Here is an 18,878-nt window from a genome sequence, read left to right on the forward strand (position 1 = left end):
CCATTCTTCATTTTTTTATTATTGCAAAAATTTTCATTTATTTTTATAGGGATCGGGGCAAATACACAAGATGAGCAGAATTGGGCTCCAAAATTCATTGTTTTTTACTCAAATTTCACAAATTTTAAGCTTATTAATCAAAATAAAGTGCAATGAATTGGAACAAAATGACTGCCTATTTATAAAAAGTCATGAAAATGTAATTATAAAATAAAAAAAAAATAAAAAAAAGATTTATTATCATATTTTTGGGGCAGATCCCCACAAAATCTTTTTGTTATGTAATTTTAACATATTAGATACGAGATAATATTTGGTGGTTATCGTTTCCAAGGAAGAATACCGGTTCGGTTCGGTTCGGTTCGGTTTCCGGTTCATAGAAACCGAGAAAATGAACTGGAGTGTTCACCCCTTCTTCTAAGTCAGCATTTTAGACCAAAGTTTTCATTCGTCGTGTATTGAGGGCACAGAAGAACAAGAACTGGTACTGCCATGGCGAGATCCACCAGCAAAGATGCTCAAGCTCTTTTCCAATCGCTTCGTTCAGCTTATGCTGCCACTCCAACAACCCTCAAGGTATGTATATCTTTCACTCTCACATTGTACTCGCCGTTTCTTTCCTTGCCGATGGAATTTTGACCTAGATCGTCTTCTTCGCAGATCATTGATCTGTATGTGATGTATGCTGTTTTCACGGCTCTGATCCAGGTATATGGCTTTAGATCCTTCTGTTGACGCCATTTCGTTGACTATTGTTGTAATTTTGTGTTGTTGGTTATTCTTAGATCTCCGTCGGTTTGTCTTGTTTCGGATTTGCATCGAATTTTTATGATTATTGCATTTGAGCCTTTTCGATTACAGAAAACTGCATGTAATGGAATGGAAATAAAAATTTGGCGTTTCTCCTGTTTTTCGCGTTGATGTATTGTTCCATTATTCTATAAATTATGATCTCGCCTAATTTCTTTTCAACTGGATGCATTCAATTTGAGGATCTTGCCTGTTGTTTTATCAGACTCTATACACTCCATGTTGAATTGTGTATCTCCCCCTTAATCTTCCTTTTGTGCATCATTGTTTTTATGGGTACTCTTTTTTGTTTTAAGAAACATTCTTAAGAAAATGGAAGAATACACAAGAATAGGAATCCTCTCTCTAGCTTAACCGGGTTACAGAAACTTCCATAGTAGCTCAAACAGTGTAAGCTAATAATTACAAAAATAATCTGAGTTGCATCAAGAAGACAATAAAAGTAATTGTTGACTTAACATCCTAAACAAGCCTCTCTCACCAACAGTCCAACAAAGTTATTAGTCTTTTACGATGATCTCATGTTGCATTTTTATCGTGTCTCCTTTGCATAATTGCATGTATTATATGATCCATCTGTTCAACATTGGACCCTTTTCTTTTGTTAAAGTTGTAACTGTATATTCACTGTCCTAAAAAAAAGCTAAAAGGTTTATTCATTGTAAAAGGTTACTCGCCGAGTTCTTAAAGTTTCATGTGTTCCTTGGACAATTTATTTCAGAAATAAGGCACTGCAAGTTGTAAAGTGAAGTATGAACACAGAAGTGTGGCGTTGGAACCTTAACTTGTATTATTCTTGAAAATCGAATATATGGAGTGCAATAAAGTGTGGTTCGAAAACAGCCTCATGACCTTCCGCCTACTTAACCCATCATTTCACACTGTGGAACATGACAAAAATTAACTACTATTAACTGAATGCAACTAATCGAATGGCTTAACACTTGGTGATGTTAGATCTCTGTTTTTTAATTGAATAATTGAGCTTTGTTTCAACTCCATCTAATAAATCCTATCAACAAAAAAAAAGTGCATTATATGGACAAACATGGTAGATTTTGCCCCAAACTTTATAATTCTGGGAGTGGGAGACTTCATTACTTTAGGTCGTGTTTAATAGGCTCAAGGTAAACACAATTGTGGTGTCTGGATCATTAGCATTAACACTTGAAACATAGCTTAGTCATTATGAGTTTTTCTTTATTTGTAAACTGTGATGCAAACTGAAGGGAAATTTTTTTTGTAAGGCGTATGATTGTTAAGATAATGAAAAACTAAGAGAATGATGGTTTTCTTCGGTGCTTGTTCAGAGATATAGGCGTTTTAAGTTTTTATCATACGTATTTATTTTGTAGTAAATTAGGAAAATAAAAATGTTAAGAAGTTTGAGGTACCCAACAGCATACACTTCTTGCACTGGGAGGTGCCTTCATCTTGCTTAACGCGCCTACTCACACTTCTAAGATCTCTGTCTCCAAGTTCTTTCGATGTTTAAAACTGTTCTAGATTAATTTTAACTCATAAATTCTTGTAAACAAACAGGTAGCTTACATGGCAATTATAGGTTCATTCCCATTCAACTCCTTCCTCTCAGGCGTACTTTCTTGTATTGGGACGGCTGTCCTTGCTGGTAAGCAGAATGTATATCATGGTTATCAAAGGACATAATAATGTGAAACAGAAGAACAGTTCTTATTCTGATCGAATTCAATTTTGCAGTATGTCTCCGGATTCAAGTTAATAAAGAAAATAAGGAATTCAAGGTAATGTCTTCAAGCTTTTCTACTTGAGCATGCTTTAACCTTCACCATAAGTTGCTTTACCCGCTGTTTGTTTCCACAAGATTTGAAGGGATTTTAAATCTTGGATTTGAAGTATAAACGGGATTTCAAATCATGTTCTTACTCGAATAACTTTTCGTGCTAAAATGGATACTGGATTCCGAAGTTGAATAATTTGTCCTTAGTTTTCATTTATTATTTACATATTTAGAAAGACTATAGGTAAAATCTTTAATTTTCTTTTCATTTCTAACAAATATCCAAACAAAAATTTTAAAATTAATTCATTTAAGAAACTTATCATCCCTCCATTGATTTGGAATGATTTCTTTTTCTTGATTCCAAACAAGGCGTTAACCTTTTCTTTTGTGCCATATTTCATGGTGGTAAGCAAATTGCCTGATCAAGCATTACTCTTCTCACACCCCCTCCCCATACCTCAACCGAAAAACTGGTTACTTACTGCATTTCATTTTTGGAGTTGTTAACGAATTTTCCTCGAATTTGCAGGATTTGGCTCCGGAGCGAGCTTTTGCAGATTTCGTTCTTTGCAACCTGGTTCTCCATTTGGTAATTATCAATTTCCTTGGATAAACACCTCATCTTGGGTTCTAATTTTCTTCTTTCCTTTGGAGAATTATTTAAACCTAGGAAGTAGCTTATGCTAGAGATTTTCCTTCCAAACTTAGCACATTAGAGAGAGAGAGAGCGAGAGAAAGAAGGCATGCAACTGAGTCAATGTCATTCTGAGTACTTTTCTACAGTAATGTTTTTCCAGACAATGAAATACGTCAACATTTTCTGGCCATTATGATGCAACAGTGAGAACTATGATTATATTTTCTTGCACTTAATCAAGGAAGATAACAAATTTGGACAACAGCTAGGACCCTTTACCCCCACATAAAAAAAATGAGAAGTACAAAGAAAGAATTGCCACAACTCTTGAACATGCTTGAAGATAAAATTGCGAATTAACTCTGCATGTTCTTTTTCAATATGGTTTCCTCTAGAATTTGGTTATACATCTCTGTGCATGATTTATACAAAGAATGATTATATGTTAGTATTCCTGTAATATGGAACATGTGCATAGAGAAATTTATGCATGGCTGAATTACAATATTCTCTCGTATGTCTAAATGGTATAGAACTTTCAGTAAAATTATTTTAACCTCATAATTTCTTGAGTGAGTGAGATGGAGTTTGCTAAGTTACAATGAACACAATCCATTTTGTTAGTTTTGAATGTTATGAAGAAAATATCGTCCTTTAAAATAGAAATATAATCTTCAACACCATGCCACTTTAAAATTTCTCCCACATGTATAAGCTTTGAGTCTTATATATCTAAGTATACCATATTATATACATGTAATCTAAATATATTAAATGTGTTTGTCATGTGAACATATGCAACTTGATGTACTGGAAACATCATTTTCAAGAATTATTGTGTTGTGAGACCAACTCAAATCATTGTGTTCTAATTATTAGGCTATCAGGTAAATGATTACTAATTTGATTTTTTTGAGTTTTTTGGGAATCATATATGAAATTATGCATATTTACTTCGGATTCTCTAGGGTTATGTTCTTATTAGCATTTTTGCTGTTGGCTGAAATTACATGCTCAATTTTTTCTTGGTAAATTCAATAAGCAACCTAATTGGTTCTAAGGTGTATATATATATATATATATATATATATATATATATAATGCATATACTCATATTTTATACTCACCCATATGTAATTATAAGTGTAACTATAGATTATACACTATAAGTTATGTAGAACACCATTTGTACCAGTTTTATGTTCATGCTTTTACAACCTTCTATGCACATTTTTAATTATTAATACACATCATTAGGCTGAAAATTAATTCGACCTAATGTTACATATTATGATTTAATATTCCTTAATTTTAGTTGAGCTAAAAAGTGGCCATTTTTTCTCAAAATTAAATACTATTCATCATTTTTTCAAGTTGGGCTTTTTAAGATCATAAATTCTTCTTGTTGGCCCATTTTTGGGTCAGTTTCTTGGGCCTTGCTTGTTGCAGCCCATCATATTTTTATTTATGTAATCTGTTCAGATTTTTTTGGAATTTTTGTAATGTAAGACGACCTATTAAATTAATTAATTAATTAGCTGAATTGATGGTTTTTTATATATAATTATAATATTTCCTGAATTTTTTTTTTATATTTCATTAAACTATAGATTAATTGCTCATATCGAGATCAAAACATTGATTATTAAAAACATCAATAAAATATTTATATTTACTATCCATTATCATACTTTAAAATTTTCTTATTTGTAGAGCTTTTTTGTTTAAATTATTATTTTCAGATAATTGTCAGGAAGTACCACCAACTGAGCTATATCATTTGACATGAAATGACACGTGTAAAATTTCTACTGGCTGTTAATTTATAATTACAAATAAAAATAAAAAAAGAAGAGAGAGAAAACTCAGAATCTTCAGTCACTGTTTCATCCACCACTTCTCTCTCTTCCTTTTGAAGTTTGTTCAGTAAACAAAGATACACCAAACCCTTTTTCTTCCATTTTTTTTAATATTTTTGTTAAAAAAATAATTTAGTCTCTATAGTTTAAAATACGTCATTTAATAATTAAATATGTCGCTAAAATTATTGATTAAATTTTAATATTGTACGATTAAATTGATTAAATTGACACAAATTTAAGAATATCGGGATTAAGTTAATAATGTGAAAATATTGAGACAAGAAGTATTTTTTTTTTAGTTTTATTTTTATTTAAATAATAATCAAAAGTCTCGTGAGCATAAATTAAAATTAGATTTGCACAGCAAAAGACAAGGGAGTTGAGCTAAGATAAAACAATAAGAAACTAACACATGCCAAAACGACGCCGTTCCCCATGTGGTTGCAAGGATGATCAGGCTCCTCTTTGTCTAATTAACTAATGGCTATCCACGTGGCCTTCGAATAATCTCACATTCTTTTACTATTTTTCTTTTTTAACTTTTAAATTTTATTAATGTTAAAATTATAATTTTGGTATTTTTTTTATTTATAAATTTTACATTTGATTTGTGATCCCTATATTTTTAAAAAATTAAATAAATTTCCAATATTCCAAGGATCCATCTTTCAAAAAAAAAAATTTATTTGTCGCTACTAGATATTGTCCGTTTTTGTCAGTCGTGTATTGCCGTCAGTCTCACGGTTTTAAAAATGCTTATAAAAATGCTTCGTTCTCCTTTCCCACCGACGTGGAGACCTCACATTCCATCCCCTTTAGAGCCCAGCGTCCTCGCAAGCACATCACCCACTGTTTGGATCTGATATCGTTTATAACAACCAAAACCCTCCACTAACAGATATTATTAGTTTTGGCTCGTTTACGTAACGTCGTCAACCTCACGATTGTAAAACACTTCTTCTAAGAGGAGGTTTCTACATCCTTATAACCAATACTTCATTCCTACTCCCGACCGATGTATTGCAACTCTGAGCCTGTTTATTTATTTATTTATTTTTAGTGAAAATTAAAAAAACTAATAAATGAATTTTTCTTAAAATTTGAAATGTAAATATTTAGGACCACTAAATCTTAATGAGAAGCGTGCCGTGGCTGGTTTCCTTTGGAACCAATGCTTTAAATTCTGTTTGTTTCCCGAGAAAAAAAAAAAAAAAAAAAAAAAAAAATCTGTTGGGCCTTTAAATTTTCCCGAGAAAATTTTCCCTTTTTATTGAATTTATATTTATTAGGTATGGTTACAGTTCAATAAATCCCATAATTAATCTGCTTATTTAATTCAACCATTGCTTACTATGGCCACACACTATCCCTTTCACATCTCACCTCCCAATAAATAAATTCCCTTTTTCTATACCATACTCTTTTACTACTTACATGATTTATATCCAAATTTTTTATCTCCTTCAGATAATTTTCTTGCATTTCTCGAGCTACGTCGGGAGCTCGTTTAGATCCTTAACTTCCTCACTCAATTTAAGAAAGGTTTTGCTTTGCTTCCTCAAATTAAGTCGGGAGCTTGTTCATTAGGTCCCATATTGATTTGAGAGGAAAACGAAACATTCATTCTAAAAGTGTGAAAATCTTCTCCACAGTAGACATGTTTTTAAATCGTGAGGTTGACGACAATACATAACGGGTCAAAACGAACAATATTTAATAATAGTTGGTTTGAGCTGTTACAAATGATATCAAAGCCCGACATCGAGCGATGTGCCAATGAGAACACTGACTCCTAAAGAAGGTGGATTGTTAGATCTCACATCGGTTAGAGAGGGAAACAAAACATTCCTTATAAGGGTGTGAAAAACCAAAGTGGACAATATTTGTTAGCAGTGAGTTCGGGCCGTTACATGTCAAGATCCTTGACTTCCTCACTCGATTAAAGAACAGTTTTGCTTCATTTTTCAAATCAAGTCAAGTCAGAAGCTCGTTTATATCTTTAGTTTCTTCACCCGATTGAAAAAAGGTTTTGCTTCATCTCTCGTATTAAGTCGGGAGCTCGTGTAGATCCCTAGCTTCTTTACTTTATCGACAAAAAGTTACGTTTGGTTATTTATGTGCGCTAACTAGGGTTTCAATACTTGCTTACGATAGACATACTAGCTCATTTAATGCCTTTATTGCTTCAATAAATAAAATAAAATATTCTTTTTCTTACAACTTCAACTGATAATGTAGGATCGTATCCTATTATCGAGTTAGACCTAGACTTAGACCACGATCTCTTTTACGTCATAGTATTAAATATCAATAATTTTTACCGACGTGTTAATTATGCCCGTATTTTTATGCTTATTTTAGAAAGATTCAGCGTTGTCGACTACAAATATTTTTATTTTAAAAACTCGTACTAACACGTCAAAAAAATGGGTTTTTATCTGAGTAATCTCGACATAGTTTGCTCGCACTGAAGTGGTCGGGTAATCGTACCACTAGCCCTTGTTCACTCTTGACGTAACTTTCATCTATTAGTGCTATGTACTTGAATATCATTGACATTACTGTGTTCTTTCTAATCTTAGCTTGCTTCACTTTTTTTATCGGGTAAGTTATATTCTTTTTCGTGATTGGTTAACAACTAGTCTGGTTTTATCTCACCCTCTCGTGTACCTTTTGTCTCTCTATCTATGTAGCACACGTACTCTGATGCTCTTACGTAATTTTCAATTTAGTCCTTAATCTTTTTATAATTTGCAATTTGACCTTTTGGTTGAGAATTTGTAATAACCCAAGCCTACTGCTACCAGATATTGTCTTATTTGAACGGTTTTCTTTCATGGTTTTAAAACAGGTCGGTTAGGAAGAGGTTTCCAAACCCTTACAAGGAATGCTTCGTTTCCCTCTTCAACCGACGTGGGATCTCACAGTCCACCGAGGCCAGCGTCCTCGCTGGCACACCGCTCGGTGTCCGGCTCTGATACCATTTGTAACAACTGAAGCTCACCGCTAATAAATATTATCCTTTTTGGATTTTCACAATTGAACTAATTTCTAAGTCGTTAATTATGAAATAAAAATAATATGGAAAAATCCAAATAATAATAATAATAAGGAATAATTATTAAAAAAAAAAAAAGTAAATGTGAAAGCTCATTCAAAAAAGGATTTTCATAATTAATTACACTAATTAAAGCCACTTTTTTAAAAAATAAAATAATAATAATTGGAATAAATAAGTCAAATTTAATGAGCTTCCCTTTAACCCTTTTTTCCTTTTTTTAAGATTTTCATAATTATAATGTTTTATGCACTAATGATTCTCAAGTCAAAAACAATTTGTCTCATTTGTCCTTTGCTTTAATAAAGGTGTTTAATTGTGTTCAATATCTTTGATTTATTATTTTTATATTAAATTTTCTTATATATTTATATTATTTATTTATTTATTTTCTAATTAAGTGTGATGTCCAGAGGACAACAAAACATCATTAACTGTGTGAAAACCTTCCCCTAGCATCTGAAAGCTTTGAGGGGAAGCCCGAAAGGGAAAACCCAAAAAAGACAATATATGTTTGGTGGGTCTGGGTTGTTACAAATGGTATCAGAATCAGACACTGAACGATGTGTCAGCCTTCTCGTTGTCCCCCGAAGGGGGTAGAGACAAGGTGGTGTGCCAGTAAGAACGCTGGGCCCCCAGGATTTGGTGGCGGTTCTATATTGATTGGAGAAAGAAACGAGTGCCAGCGAAGACACGCTAGCCCCGAAAGGGGGTGGGGGGTAGGCACGAAGCGGTGTGCCAGTAAGAACGTTGGGCCCCCAGGATTTGGTGGCGGTCCCACGTCGATTATAGAAAGAAACAAGTGCCAGCGAGGACACGCTAGGCCTCGAATATGCTTAACTCACTTGTTGCTGGGAAGTGAGTGTTGCACAATGATAAGTCTGCTGCTATCAAAGTGCGATTATGACAAGTGGTCCTTAAAGGGAAGCCGAAAAAGAAAAACCCTTTTAATAAAAATGGACAAAACCCACCATTTTTAACATAAATTAAATTATAAAGTAGTTTTTATTAATAATTTACATATATTTTTTTAATTTGAAATATATAACTAAATTTAAAATAAAAAATCAATATTTTTTCAAAAAATTTGATGTAAAAAATAATATATATTTGATTTATTTATTTCTTAATTTTACACTCTCTCCAGGTTTCAGTAGTCAAAGATCAAATAAGTACACACGTGGCGTCTTCAGTAAACTGCAGACACGTAGGGCCTCGTTGTAGCCGTCAGATGTACAATCCAAACAGAATCTCGACCGTTGAAGAGATTGCGGGGCCCACTCTAATATCCAGGTCAAAAAACTAAATGAATTCAGGAAACGTACCCGTACTATTGACTTGACAGTGGAGCGTGAGATCCACGTGCCGTCACCCGAGATCCCGCCCCGACTTTTCATTTTCACGTTTTTGTACCAAAAGTTCACAATTTTCTAATTAATTCTCAATTATGTTAAAAAAAAAAAAATTAGTTTAATATCTAAAAATAAAAACTTAAATTTCAGAACAATTAAATACTTATTCTATAAAATAATTATTCGTGGACCAATGAATAAAATATTTTATTTATTATTATTAAATTATACTCTCTAATTTCACTTAAATAATTAATATATAAATTATCTATTATTTATTAGAAATTTTCAATCTACCAATTATATATATTTATAACAAAATTAAAATTCAATCGAAATAAGGATATGGATTTTTCCCTGGAGTGTGGGGCCCACTTTTTGGTGGCGTTTCGGAAGCACGAGCAGAGAAGCGCGTGGGGCCCAGATATAATTGGTGGGGGATAAAGAAGACATGAAGGGAGGAGGGCCGGATTCAGTGCGAGTACTCCCACCATAATCTCCTACAGTGGCGTTCTGTTCGTCGTCCATTTGATCGCATAGTGCTTACAATCAAATCAAATCAGGTTGTAATTTGTACTAAATAGAAAATTTCAAAAATAAATAAATAAATAAATAAAAACATCGCTATTATAAAAACGACAAATCCATGCCACTGTTATCCATGGAAAACATTCTTAAATCCATTCAAAAAATTATTCAAAATTATTAACTAATCATTTAGAACTCTCAATTAAAAAAAAAAAAAATTCAATTATTTTAATTAAAATCTAGTAGTTTAAAATATAATTTTTAAATAACTTAAATATTATTATTATTAAAAATGAAAAATATAAATAAAATTGGAATCGAAGGTATATTCTCACTGATATTTATAAAATTTAAATAGGATTAAGAAAAATATAAATTAATTAAATATTAAAAATAAAATAAAATATACCGTAAATTAAATCATAAAACATATATTCCATGAATAATATATTATCCAAATATTATATCTCAACAATTATCGAGTCAGATTGTTTGACATGTATTATCGACCAAAATGTTAAATTTTTATTATTATTATTTTTAAAAAATTAAAATTTTAAATTTTATAAACTTTTTTTTTTAATAAAATTAATTTTGGGTGAGTGATTGAATTGTCAAATCTGTAATACACAAGTACTGTCACACAAATGTTTACGTAAACTCCTGCTATCACACTTTCATGGGCCCACATTACTTTAAATTATGACTTTTTCTTCCAAAATAATAATAAAATATTTAATTTTTTTAATTTAATAAATATATATAATAAGTAAATTATGAATAAATTTTTAATTTTTTATTTGTAAGTAATATGTAGTGGAATAAAATTTTTGAATTATTTGATAATATTAAAATTGTTTGAATTTATTAAAATTTTAATTTTATATTAGAAATAAAATTTAATTTTTAAAATTGGATAAGATATATGTAGCCTAGGGCATCTTTAAATTTCTAGACTATATTATTAATCTTGATTTTACCCTAAATTTAGTTGCTTTTTTTTTTCTTCTTTAAAACATAGTGGCATGGGTTAGGGTAGCACACTATGTGGACTATCACGAGGTCCACAGAGACGACACATGTCAAGACATCTGACGTATGAACACTTCGAGATGACCCATGAGGTTTAAAAGCTAAAGAACTGTCTAAACGTATCAAACTTGGTCCTGTCTTAGTCAAAATGTTTGCACGTCCACGATTGAATCCCTACGACCATGTTTGGTATTGATATGATAAGAGATAATAGAATATAATGGACTTCGTTCCGTTGTTGGGTTATCAATTCACATTTTAGCTTAGCCCGACACTGCTTTGGTTTAAGCATTGACTTAAGTATCAATGTGTATTGTGAGATTTTATATTGGTTGGAGAGGAGAACAGAGCATTTTTTATAAAACTGTGGAAACCTTTTACTAGTAGATGTGTTTTAAAACTGTGAGGCTGACAATGATATGTAACGAGCTAAAGCGGACAATATTTACTAACGGTGGGTTAGTGATGTTACAAATGGTATCAAAGTCAAACACCAAGCGGTGTTCCAGCAAGGACGTTAGGCTCCCAATAGGAGTGAATTGTGAGATCCCACATCGGTTGAAGAGGGGAACAAAACATTCCTTATAAAAGTGTTGAAATTTCTCGCTAGCAGACACGTTTTAAAACTATGAGACTGGTGATGATACCCAACAGACCAAAGAAGACAACATCTGCTAGTGGTGGGTTTGAGCTGTTACAAATGATATCAGAGCCAAACATCGAGGACTGGGTCTCAAAGGGGGTGAATTGTGAGATCTCACATTGGTTGGAGAGAGAAAATGTGTGAAAATCTCTCGCTAGCAGACACGTTTTAAAACCGTGAGGCTGACAATGATACGTAACGAGCTAAAAAAGACAATATCTACTAGCAGTGAACTTGAGTTGTTACATGCATGTAACACAATACTACATCAGTATATGTTTTTTTTTCCGTAAGTCGGCTCATTTTGTTATCTTAGCAGTCTATAGACTTGAACTCGAGAATAGATACATGCATAAACAAATAACGTCGATCTAATTTTAGGTCAATAGTAGAAGTTAGATGTGCATCCACCCGACGCAATAGCACAATCTTAAAAAGCAACCTGTATTCATTTGGATGTGTTTTTATTGTAAAATATAAAATTTTGAAGGTCCTAGGATTAAAATGAAATAAGTGCAAAAAATTCAAAAAAATATAATTAATTTGAATTTAGATTTATTTTTTGAGATAAAAACAAAAACTTGTTAACTTAAAAGAATACGACCAAAAGTATGAGGGAGCATATAATAAAAATTATATTATTTTTTATGATAATGTATGGGAAGAAAATGTTGAAAATGAAATGATTATGTCTCCATTATGCATGAAAAATTAAAACTAATCATCAACAAAAACATTCATAGCATCTTAGAAACAAAGCCATGCCTCCTTCATATAATATTATTTAACAAAAAAAATAACAATATTTTTCACCTTTTAATTAATTTTTATTTATTATCTACATAATTATTTTTTATTAAGAAATATTAAATTTCACCACAAAAATTAATTTATACCCTTAAATTTTAGCATTTAAATTGTCGTAAAACCCTTCCTTTGAAAATCGTCTATGTATTAATCTCGTATTTATGTACGTTTTTTCTAAAATTTTAAATATTTCGTTTAAAAATTATGAATTAATTAATATAATAATCTAAATCAATCCACTTAATTTAATTTATATAATTAAAATTGAAACATGATTTCAAAATTAAAAAAAAAAAATTAGATTTTATATTGATATAATTTTTTTTATTATTAATATAACTTGGTGTAAATTACATTCTTATCCTAAATTTTAATATTAGTTACACATGTTTGGATCTCACAAAAAAAAAAAAAAAATAATAATAATAATAATAATTTAGTTTAAAAATGAAAAAAAAAAACTTAAAACTAAGTTTAATTTTTTTTCCTAATTTATTATTATTTTAAATAAGAAGACTATGCATAAAATAAAAATTATTATTATTAGTAGACAAAATTATAAAAAACACAAAATTACAATATTACCCTCTAACTTAAAAGAATTAAAATTTAGTTTAAAAATAGAAAAAAAAAACTTAAAACTAAGTTTAATTTTTTTAAAATATTAATTTTTTCCTAATTTATTATTATTTTAAATAAGAAGACTATGGATAAAATAAAAATTATATTATTAGACAAAATTGTAAAAACACAAAATTACAATATTACCCTCCATAAAAGAATTAAAATTTAGTTTAAAAATAGAAAAAAATAATAATTAAAACTAAGTTTAATTTTTTTTCCTAATTTATTATTATTTTAAATAAGAAGACCATGCATAGAATAAAAATTATTATTATTAGACAAAATTATAAAAACACAAAATTACGATATTACCCTCTATCTTTCGTACTTGTTTCAAAACTCTTTTTACGTTTAAAAATTTAATTATTTTTTCAAACGTAACAAAAATAATATTACTCCCTTCTAAAATAATATTTAACAAGGTTGTTTTTTTATAATTTAATTTTTAAAATTTAGAAATAAAAAAAATTAAACATAAATATTTAAAAAGGTAGAGAATAAAATAATAATAAAATAATAATTTAATGTAAATATAAATCTATGATCCAAAATTGTTAAATGGTAATAAATAAATAAATATTTTTAAGTTAAAAATTTTGGATTTTAGCAGTGGCATGAGAGAGAAACAAATATTTTTTGACCTAATGTCTCAGGAACTGACAATGCAATGAAGTCATGCATATACAACTTTAAATTCCTCAAATATAAATATAAATAATTTTGTTTTTTTTATTACCATTTTAATATAAATAAATCAGTTGTTTTTAAAAAATTATATGTTTTTATTTTTGTTTTTATTAACTTTATGGGTCGACAAGGTCATAGTTTAAATAAAATTAATGAATTAAATAAATGAGTTGGATTTCAAATTATATTAAAATAATTCCCTTGTAAAACTAAATTTAATTTAAGCTAAATTACTAATTTGACCTCAGTGATTTGGATTTAGGTTTAATTTCACACCATTTGGTTTTCATTTCATCTCTTATGTTAATTCTTATTATTTTAATTTTTTTTTTAATTTCACTTGAAAATGAACTCTAATATAATAAGGTAATTTATATATATATATATTTATAAAAATAAAATTGAAAATTTTAAAATTATTGAAATTAAATTAAATTACAATTTTTATTCAACTTTTTAACTGAATTTATAATCAAACCTTTAATTTAATATCTTACGATATATTTTTATCAAATTTAGTCTTTCATTTTTAATATATAGAAATTTAATATTTTTATTTAAAATTTGTAACAATTTAGTCAATAAAAAAACGGGTAAGGTGTAATCGGATTTGATGTGACAGCCACTTATGTCTGATCGGTTCAAAAAAATGACACATTAGTGGAATTTAAGTAACTTTCACATATAACCTCGATGAGATTTTCCGCACTCAAAACTAAATTATTATAAATTATGTTGACGAAAATGTAATTTAATTGGTTAAGGTGTCATACTCTCGATTAAATTTTAAAATTTAAACTACTAACAAAAATTGTCAATATAAAAATAGTTCATTATATATATATATATATATATATATTATTATTATTATTATTATTATTATTAGGTAAGATCCAAGATCTGTTGGGAGAGAATGAAACATTTTTTTATGAGCGTGAAAATCTATTCCTAGCAGACACGTTTTAAAAAACTTGAGAGGAAATTCTAAAAAAGACAATATGTCTGTTAGCTATTAGAATTAAGCAATGTGCTAACAAGGAGGTTGAGCCCTAAAGGAAGATGGACATGAGGCAGTGTGGCAGCAAGAATGGTGGGTCTTCAACGAGGTGGATTGGGGGATCCCACAACAATTGAATAAGGGAACGAGTGTCAGCGAGGACACTAGCCCTAAAGGGGGTGGATTGTGAGATCGTATGAAGAGTAGAATGAAGATCTTAAAAGGGAAAACCCCAATATGACAACGGCTACTAGCGGTGGGGAATTGAAGCTGAGCAGGAGACGGAGAATGTAAATGTGGTCTCCGACCCTGTTTAAAAAAAAAAAAAAAAAAAAAATAATAATAATAATAATAATAATTTAATATATAGTGTCTCTGTTTGTCTCTGCCACTGGGCTTTCTCTCTCATTCTGTGTTTAGAAATCTGAAACTTTTACATTACAAACAATGATATTACACAGAAATAGCTAACTCTCTCTCTCTCTCTCTCTCTCTAGAACCCACTTTCTCTCTCCTCTTCCACCTAAAAAAAATTTACAATGTTTTGAATCTTTCACTCCCATGAATTTGAGTTTCATCTTATTTTCCGGTGAATGGGTTGCATGCTCTCTCATTTGGCCTCCAAATTCGCCTTCTTTCCGCCGTCGCCACCCACTTACCAGATCAGAAAGCGTGACGGCGACAGCGACGGCGACGCCCGCCTTACGGTGGTTCCGAAGGCGGCGGGAGCGCCGGTGGATGACAGTTTGCTGGATGTTTTGATGATCGATACTAAACGTGGGAATAAGATTGTGGGGTTTTATTTAAGGAATCCATGTGCGAAGCTTACTCTGCTTTATTCCCATGGCAATGCGGCGGACCTCGGCCAGCTTTATGATCTCTTCCTTCAGCTTAAAGTTAATCTCCGAGTTAATCTCATGGGGTTTGTTCTTCTCTCTCTCTCTCTCTCTCTCTCTCTCTCTCTCTCTCTGTTTTACTCTGTTCTGGTTAATGGAGCTCTGTTTTTGTGGAAGCTTTTTTGTTTATGGCTTCTCGTAAGAGATGCCCAAATGTGCTCTTAGCCGATATTGTTCTATTTGGGCTGTTTCGGGCTTTCTCTTGAGGTTATAAGGAGTGTTTCTTGAAATCACAATCTACCCTTTTGGGGTCAGACACCGTCCGAGAAGGACACGGATACCAATTCTAACAGCTCAAACCCACCGCTTATATTGTTCTCTATGAGTTTTTGGGCTTTAAAACGCTGTCGGCTAGAGAGAGATTTATACCATATTAGAAATAATGTTTTGGGATCTCACAATACAACCCTTGAGCTAGTGTACTAGCTGACATAGGATCAGTGACTGACTCAACGTCAGCAGATATTGTCTTTTTCTTTGTGGGTTTCTTGAGAGGTTTTCACGCTCTTAATGTTTTGTTCGGTTCTCGAACGAACGATGTGGGATTTGACAGTTCTTTTTTTTTTTGTGTCTCTATCTAACTTTGTTCTGATGAACGGAGGTCTGTTTCCGGTGAAGCTGTTTTTGGCTATGGCCTCTGTTTCTGTGCCATGTTTGATTTTTTACAAGGATTTAGGTTTTTACTGCTCTTTTTCAGATGGGATTTTGAGTGAAAAGTAAAGAAATCAAAATGAGTTGAAATTTACTGTTTGGGTTGGGGGAGATTTACAGCAATTATTTACCGGATAGATGAATGATGGAAAGTGAAAAGTGAAGAAGAGGAGAAGAAGAGAAGGGTGGTTTAATAGTTCCAAAGTTGGGTTCTTTTAAGGTCATTTTCTTACCTTCTTTTTTCTTTTTTTACCTTTTTCCCCTGAAAAAGCAGTAATTTTCTCATCTCTTTTAGCTTCAAAATATGTTTGTTTGATGGAGTTCTGTGCCCTTTGGGGTTCTGGGAAAGTTTGCTTTTTCTCCCTTTTCCATTCTTCTTTTCTCTGCAAGATTGTTTATTAGCTTAATGTCGATATTTGTTCTCGAGAAATTTTGTTTGTACGAATGCTCTATATTCGTGTTGCTAAACGCTCATGGTCGTTATGAGAAATGTTTGTTAGCACGAGACGTGTGAGATCCCACGTCGATTGGTGAGAAAGAAACGAAGCATTCTTTATAAGTATGTGGAAACCTCTCCCGGAAGCCCGAAAGAAAAAGCCCAAAGAGGACAATATCTGCCGGTGGTGAGCTTGGGCCATTACAAGACGGTTATTTTTACCATTTTTTGAGCTATCCGTGGTTCCATATCGGTGAATTTGATCGCGTTCATCGGTTTCTTGATCATGTTTTTTCCTTATCTTAGTAATCTTTTTATGCAGATATGACTACTCTGGCTATGGAGCTTCAACTGGTAAGGTATGTTGCTGTTCCACTCTATGCAGCAATCTGTTGTATTAACTCTTCCCTTAATGATTCGCGTAGAAATGATCGAGGTTGAACAAGGGAATGAGATTAACTCGAAATAAAACGCAGTAATCTAGGCTATCTGGGTGAATTTTTAGGCTCTAGCAGTCCTTTCGAATGAGGCTTTGTTAGTATTCGTTACGAAAATGGTTAGATCATTGCTATAAGGTGGTCGAATTAGCTACTCTTGTTCGGTTCTTGCTCATTGCTATATGCTTTCTACGATAACTTGAACTCGTAGTCACTATCAGTGAGTCAAATTAACGTCGTTTTTGAATCCCAGCCTAGCGAATTGAATACGTACGCTGACATCGAAGCGGTCTATGAGTGCCTTGAAACTGAGTATGGAGTGAGCCAAGAAGACTTGATCTTGTATGGGCAGTCTGTTGGAAGTGGACCAACATTGCATTTGGCTTCGAAGTTGCCGAGGCTAAGGGGCGTCGTCCTGCATAGTGCAATTCTTTCGGGTTTACGTGTTCTATGCCATGTGAAATTCTCCTTTTGCTTTGACATTTATAAGGTAACGTGCTTATCTTCGACATCGACGGTGTCGATACTTTCGTTGTGTTCATTAAGCTTATGAGAACTCTCTCCACTGCAGAACATCAACAAAATCAAGAAGGTGAAGTGCCCTGTGCTTGTGATACATGTAAGTTCTTTCCATCCTTGTTCAACTTGAACTTGTTTCCTGTCGTTCGATTTCGAACCATATCGTTGATTAGATGGTCGGGTGGATACCCGTGCAGATGTTTTCAAAAGTTCGTATCTCTTTCTTATATCGAACTACAATTTTCATACCAACTGCAATCGTTATCGAAGAAGACGAGCTTGTAAATGTTTTTGGATAATATTCACAGGGCACAGAAGATGATGTTGTGAACTGGCTCCATGGAAATGGATTATGGAAAAAGTCAAGAGAACCATATGATCCTCTATGGATAAAAGGAGGAGGGCACTGCAACTTGGAGCTTTATCCAGACTACATCCGCCATCTTTGCAAATTCATCCAAGAAATGGAGAACATGACGACGAAGATTCGCCTCAAGAGGATTCGACAGACGCTCGAGCTACAAACAAGATCCTGTTGCTGTTCGGGTTCTTGTGATGGATGCTGCTGCAGGCTGAAATGCTGTCAGCCAAAATGTCCGAGACCAAGCTGCGCAAGTTGCTGCTCGATACGCTTGAAGTGCCCCAAATGCCCCACATGCCCAAAGTGCCCGACGCCCGGATGCTGCTTCAGCTGCCCCTCCATCTCCAGCTGCTTTGCTTGGATGTGCTGCAATTGCACCAGTTGTTTTCAATGGAGATGCAGCAACTGCTGCAGCAGCTGTTTCCAATGGAGGTGCTGTTGTGGAAGAGGTTCCTCCAATGGGTAAGAGATTGTATAGAATGCAGCGCTCGCTAACACCCATTTTCTAAAATTGTGCAGTAGTTTATAGAACAAGAGAAGTTATTTTTATCAGATAAATTCTTTGGGGGAAAGAAGGTTTTATTTAATGATATTATTCCTTTCAAGTTCTACTTTTAGAAGAATATTCTAACACCATTTGGGCAGATCTATGTTATCAAAGATGAACTTGCGCCCTTCTGAAGTGATTATCAATCATATCCCACAAGGTTACGCAACATTTTTTCCCCCTAAAACGTCAATGTTTCTCTCGTCGCCTCCTCGATCAAAGATTCTAAAGA

The 18,878-nt window shown here is 32.2% G+C and overlaps 2 protein-coding genes across 2 annotated transcripts; both read left to right on the forward strand.

Moving 5' to 3' along the window:
* The first annotated feature begins 417 nt into the window (after positions 1–417).
* Positions 418–3,399, forward strand: LOC111800879 (dolichyl-diphosphooligosaccharide--protein glycosyltransferase subunit DAD1). The gene is made up of 5 exons (XM_023684784.2): positions 418–576; positions 661–708; positions 2,353–2,440; positions 2,530–2,573; positions 3,102–3,399. Exons 1-5 carry the CDS (start codon positions 493–495, stop codon positions 3,183–3,185), a joined length of 348 nt encoding a protein of 115 aa, XP_023540552.1. The 5' UTR covers positions 418–492; the 3' UTR covers positions 3,186–3,399.
* Positions 3,400–15,241: 11,842 nt separating this feature from the next.
* On the forward strand, positions 15,242–18,710 carry LOC111800834 (alpha/beta-Hydrolases superfamily protein). Its single transcript, XM_023684707.2, has 5 exons — positions 15,242–15,721; positions 17,105–17,141; positions 17,473–17,709; positions 17,791–17,838; positions 18,047–18,710. Exons 1-5 carry the CDS (start codon positions 15,393–15,395, stop codon positions 18,563–18,565), a joined length of 1,170 nt encoding a protein of 389 aa, XP_023540475.2. The 5' UTR covers positions 15,242–15,392; the 3' UTR covers positions 18,566–18,710.
* Positions 18,711–18,878: the final 168 nt, after the last annotated feature.

This window comes from Cucurbita pepo, chromosome 8 (assembly GCF_057944985.1).
Source record: "Cucurbita pepo subsp. pepo isolate OVF chromosome 8, ASM5794498v1, whole genome shotgun sequence".
Classification (NCBI taxonomy): Eukaryota; Viridiplantae; Streptophyta; class Magnoliopsida; order Cucurbitales; family Cucurbitaceae; genus Cucurbita; species Cucurbita pepo.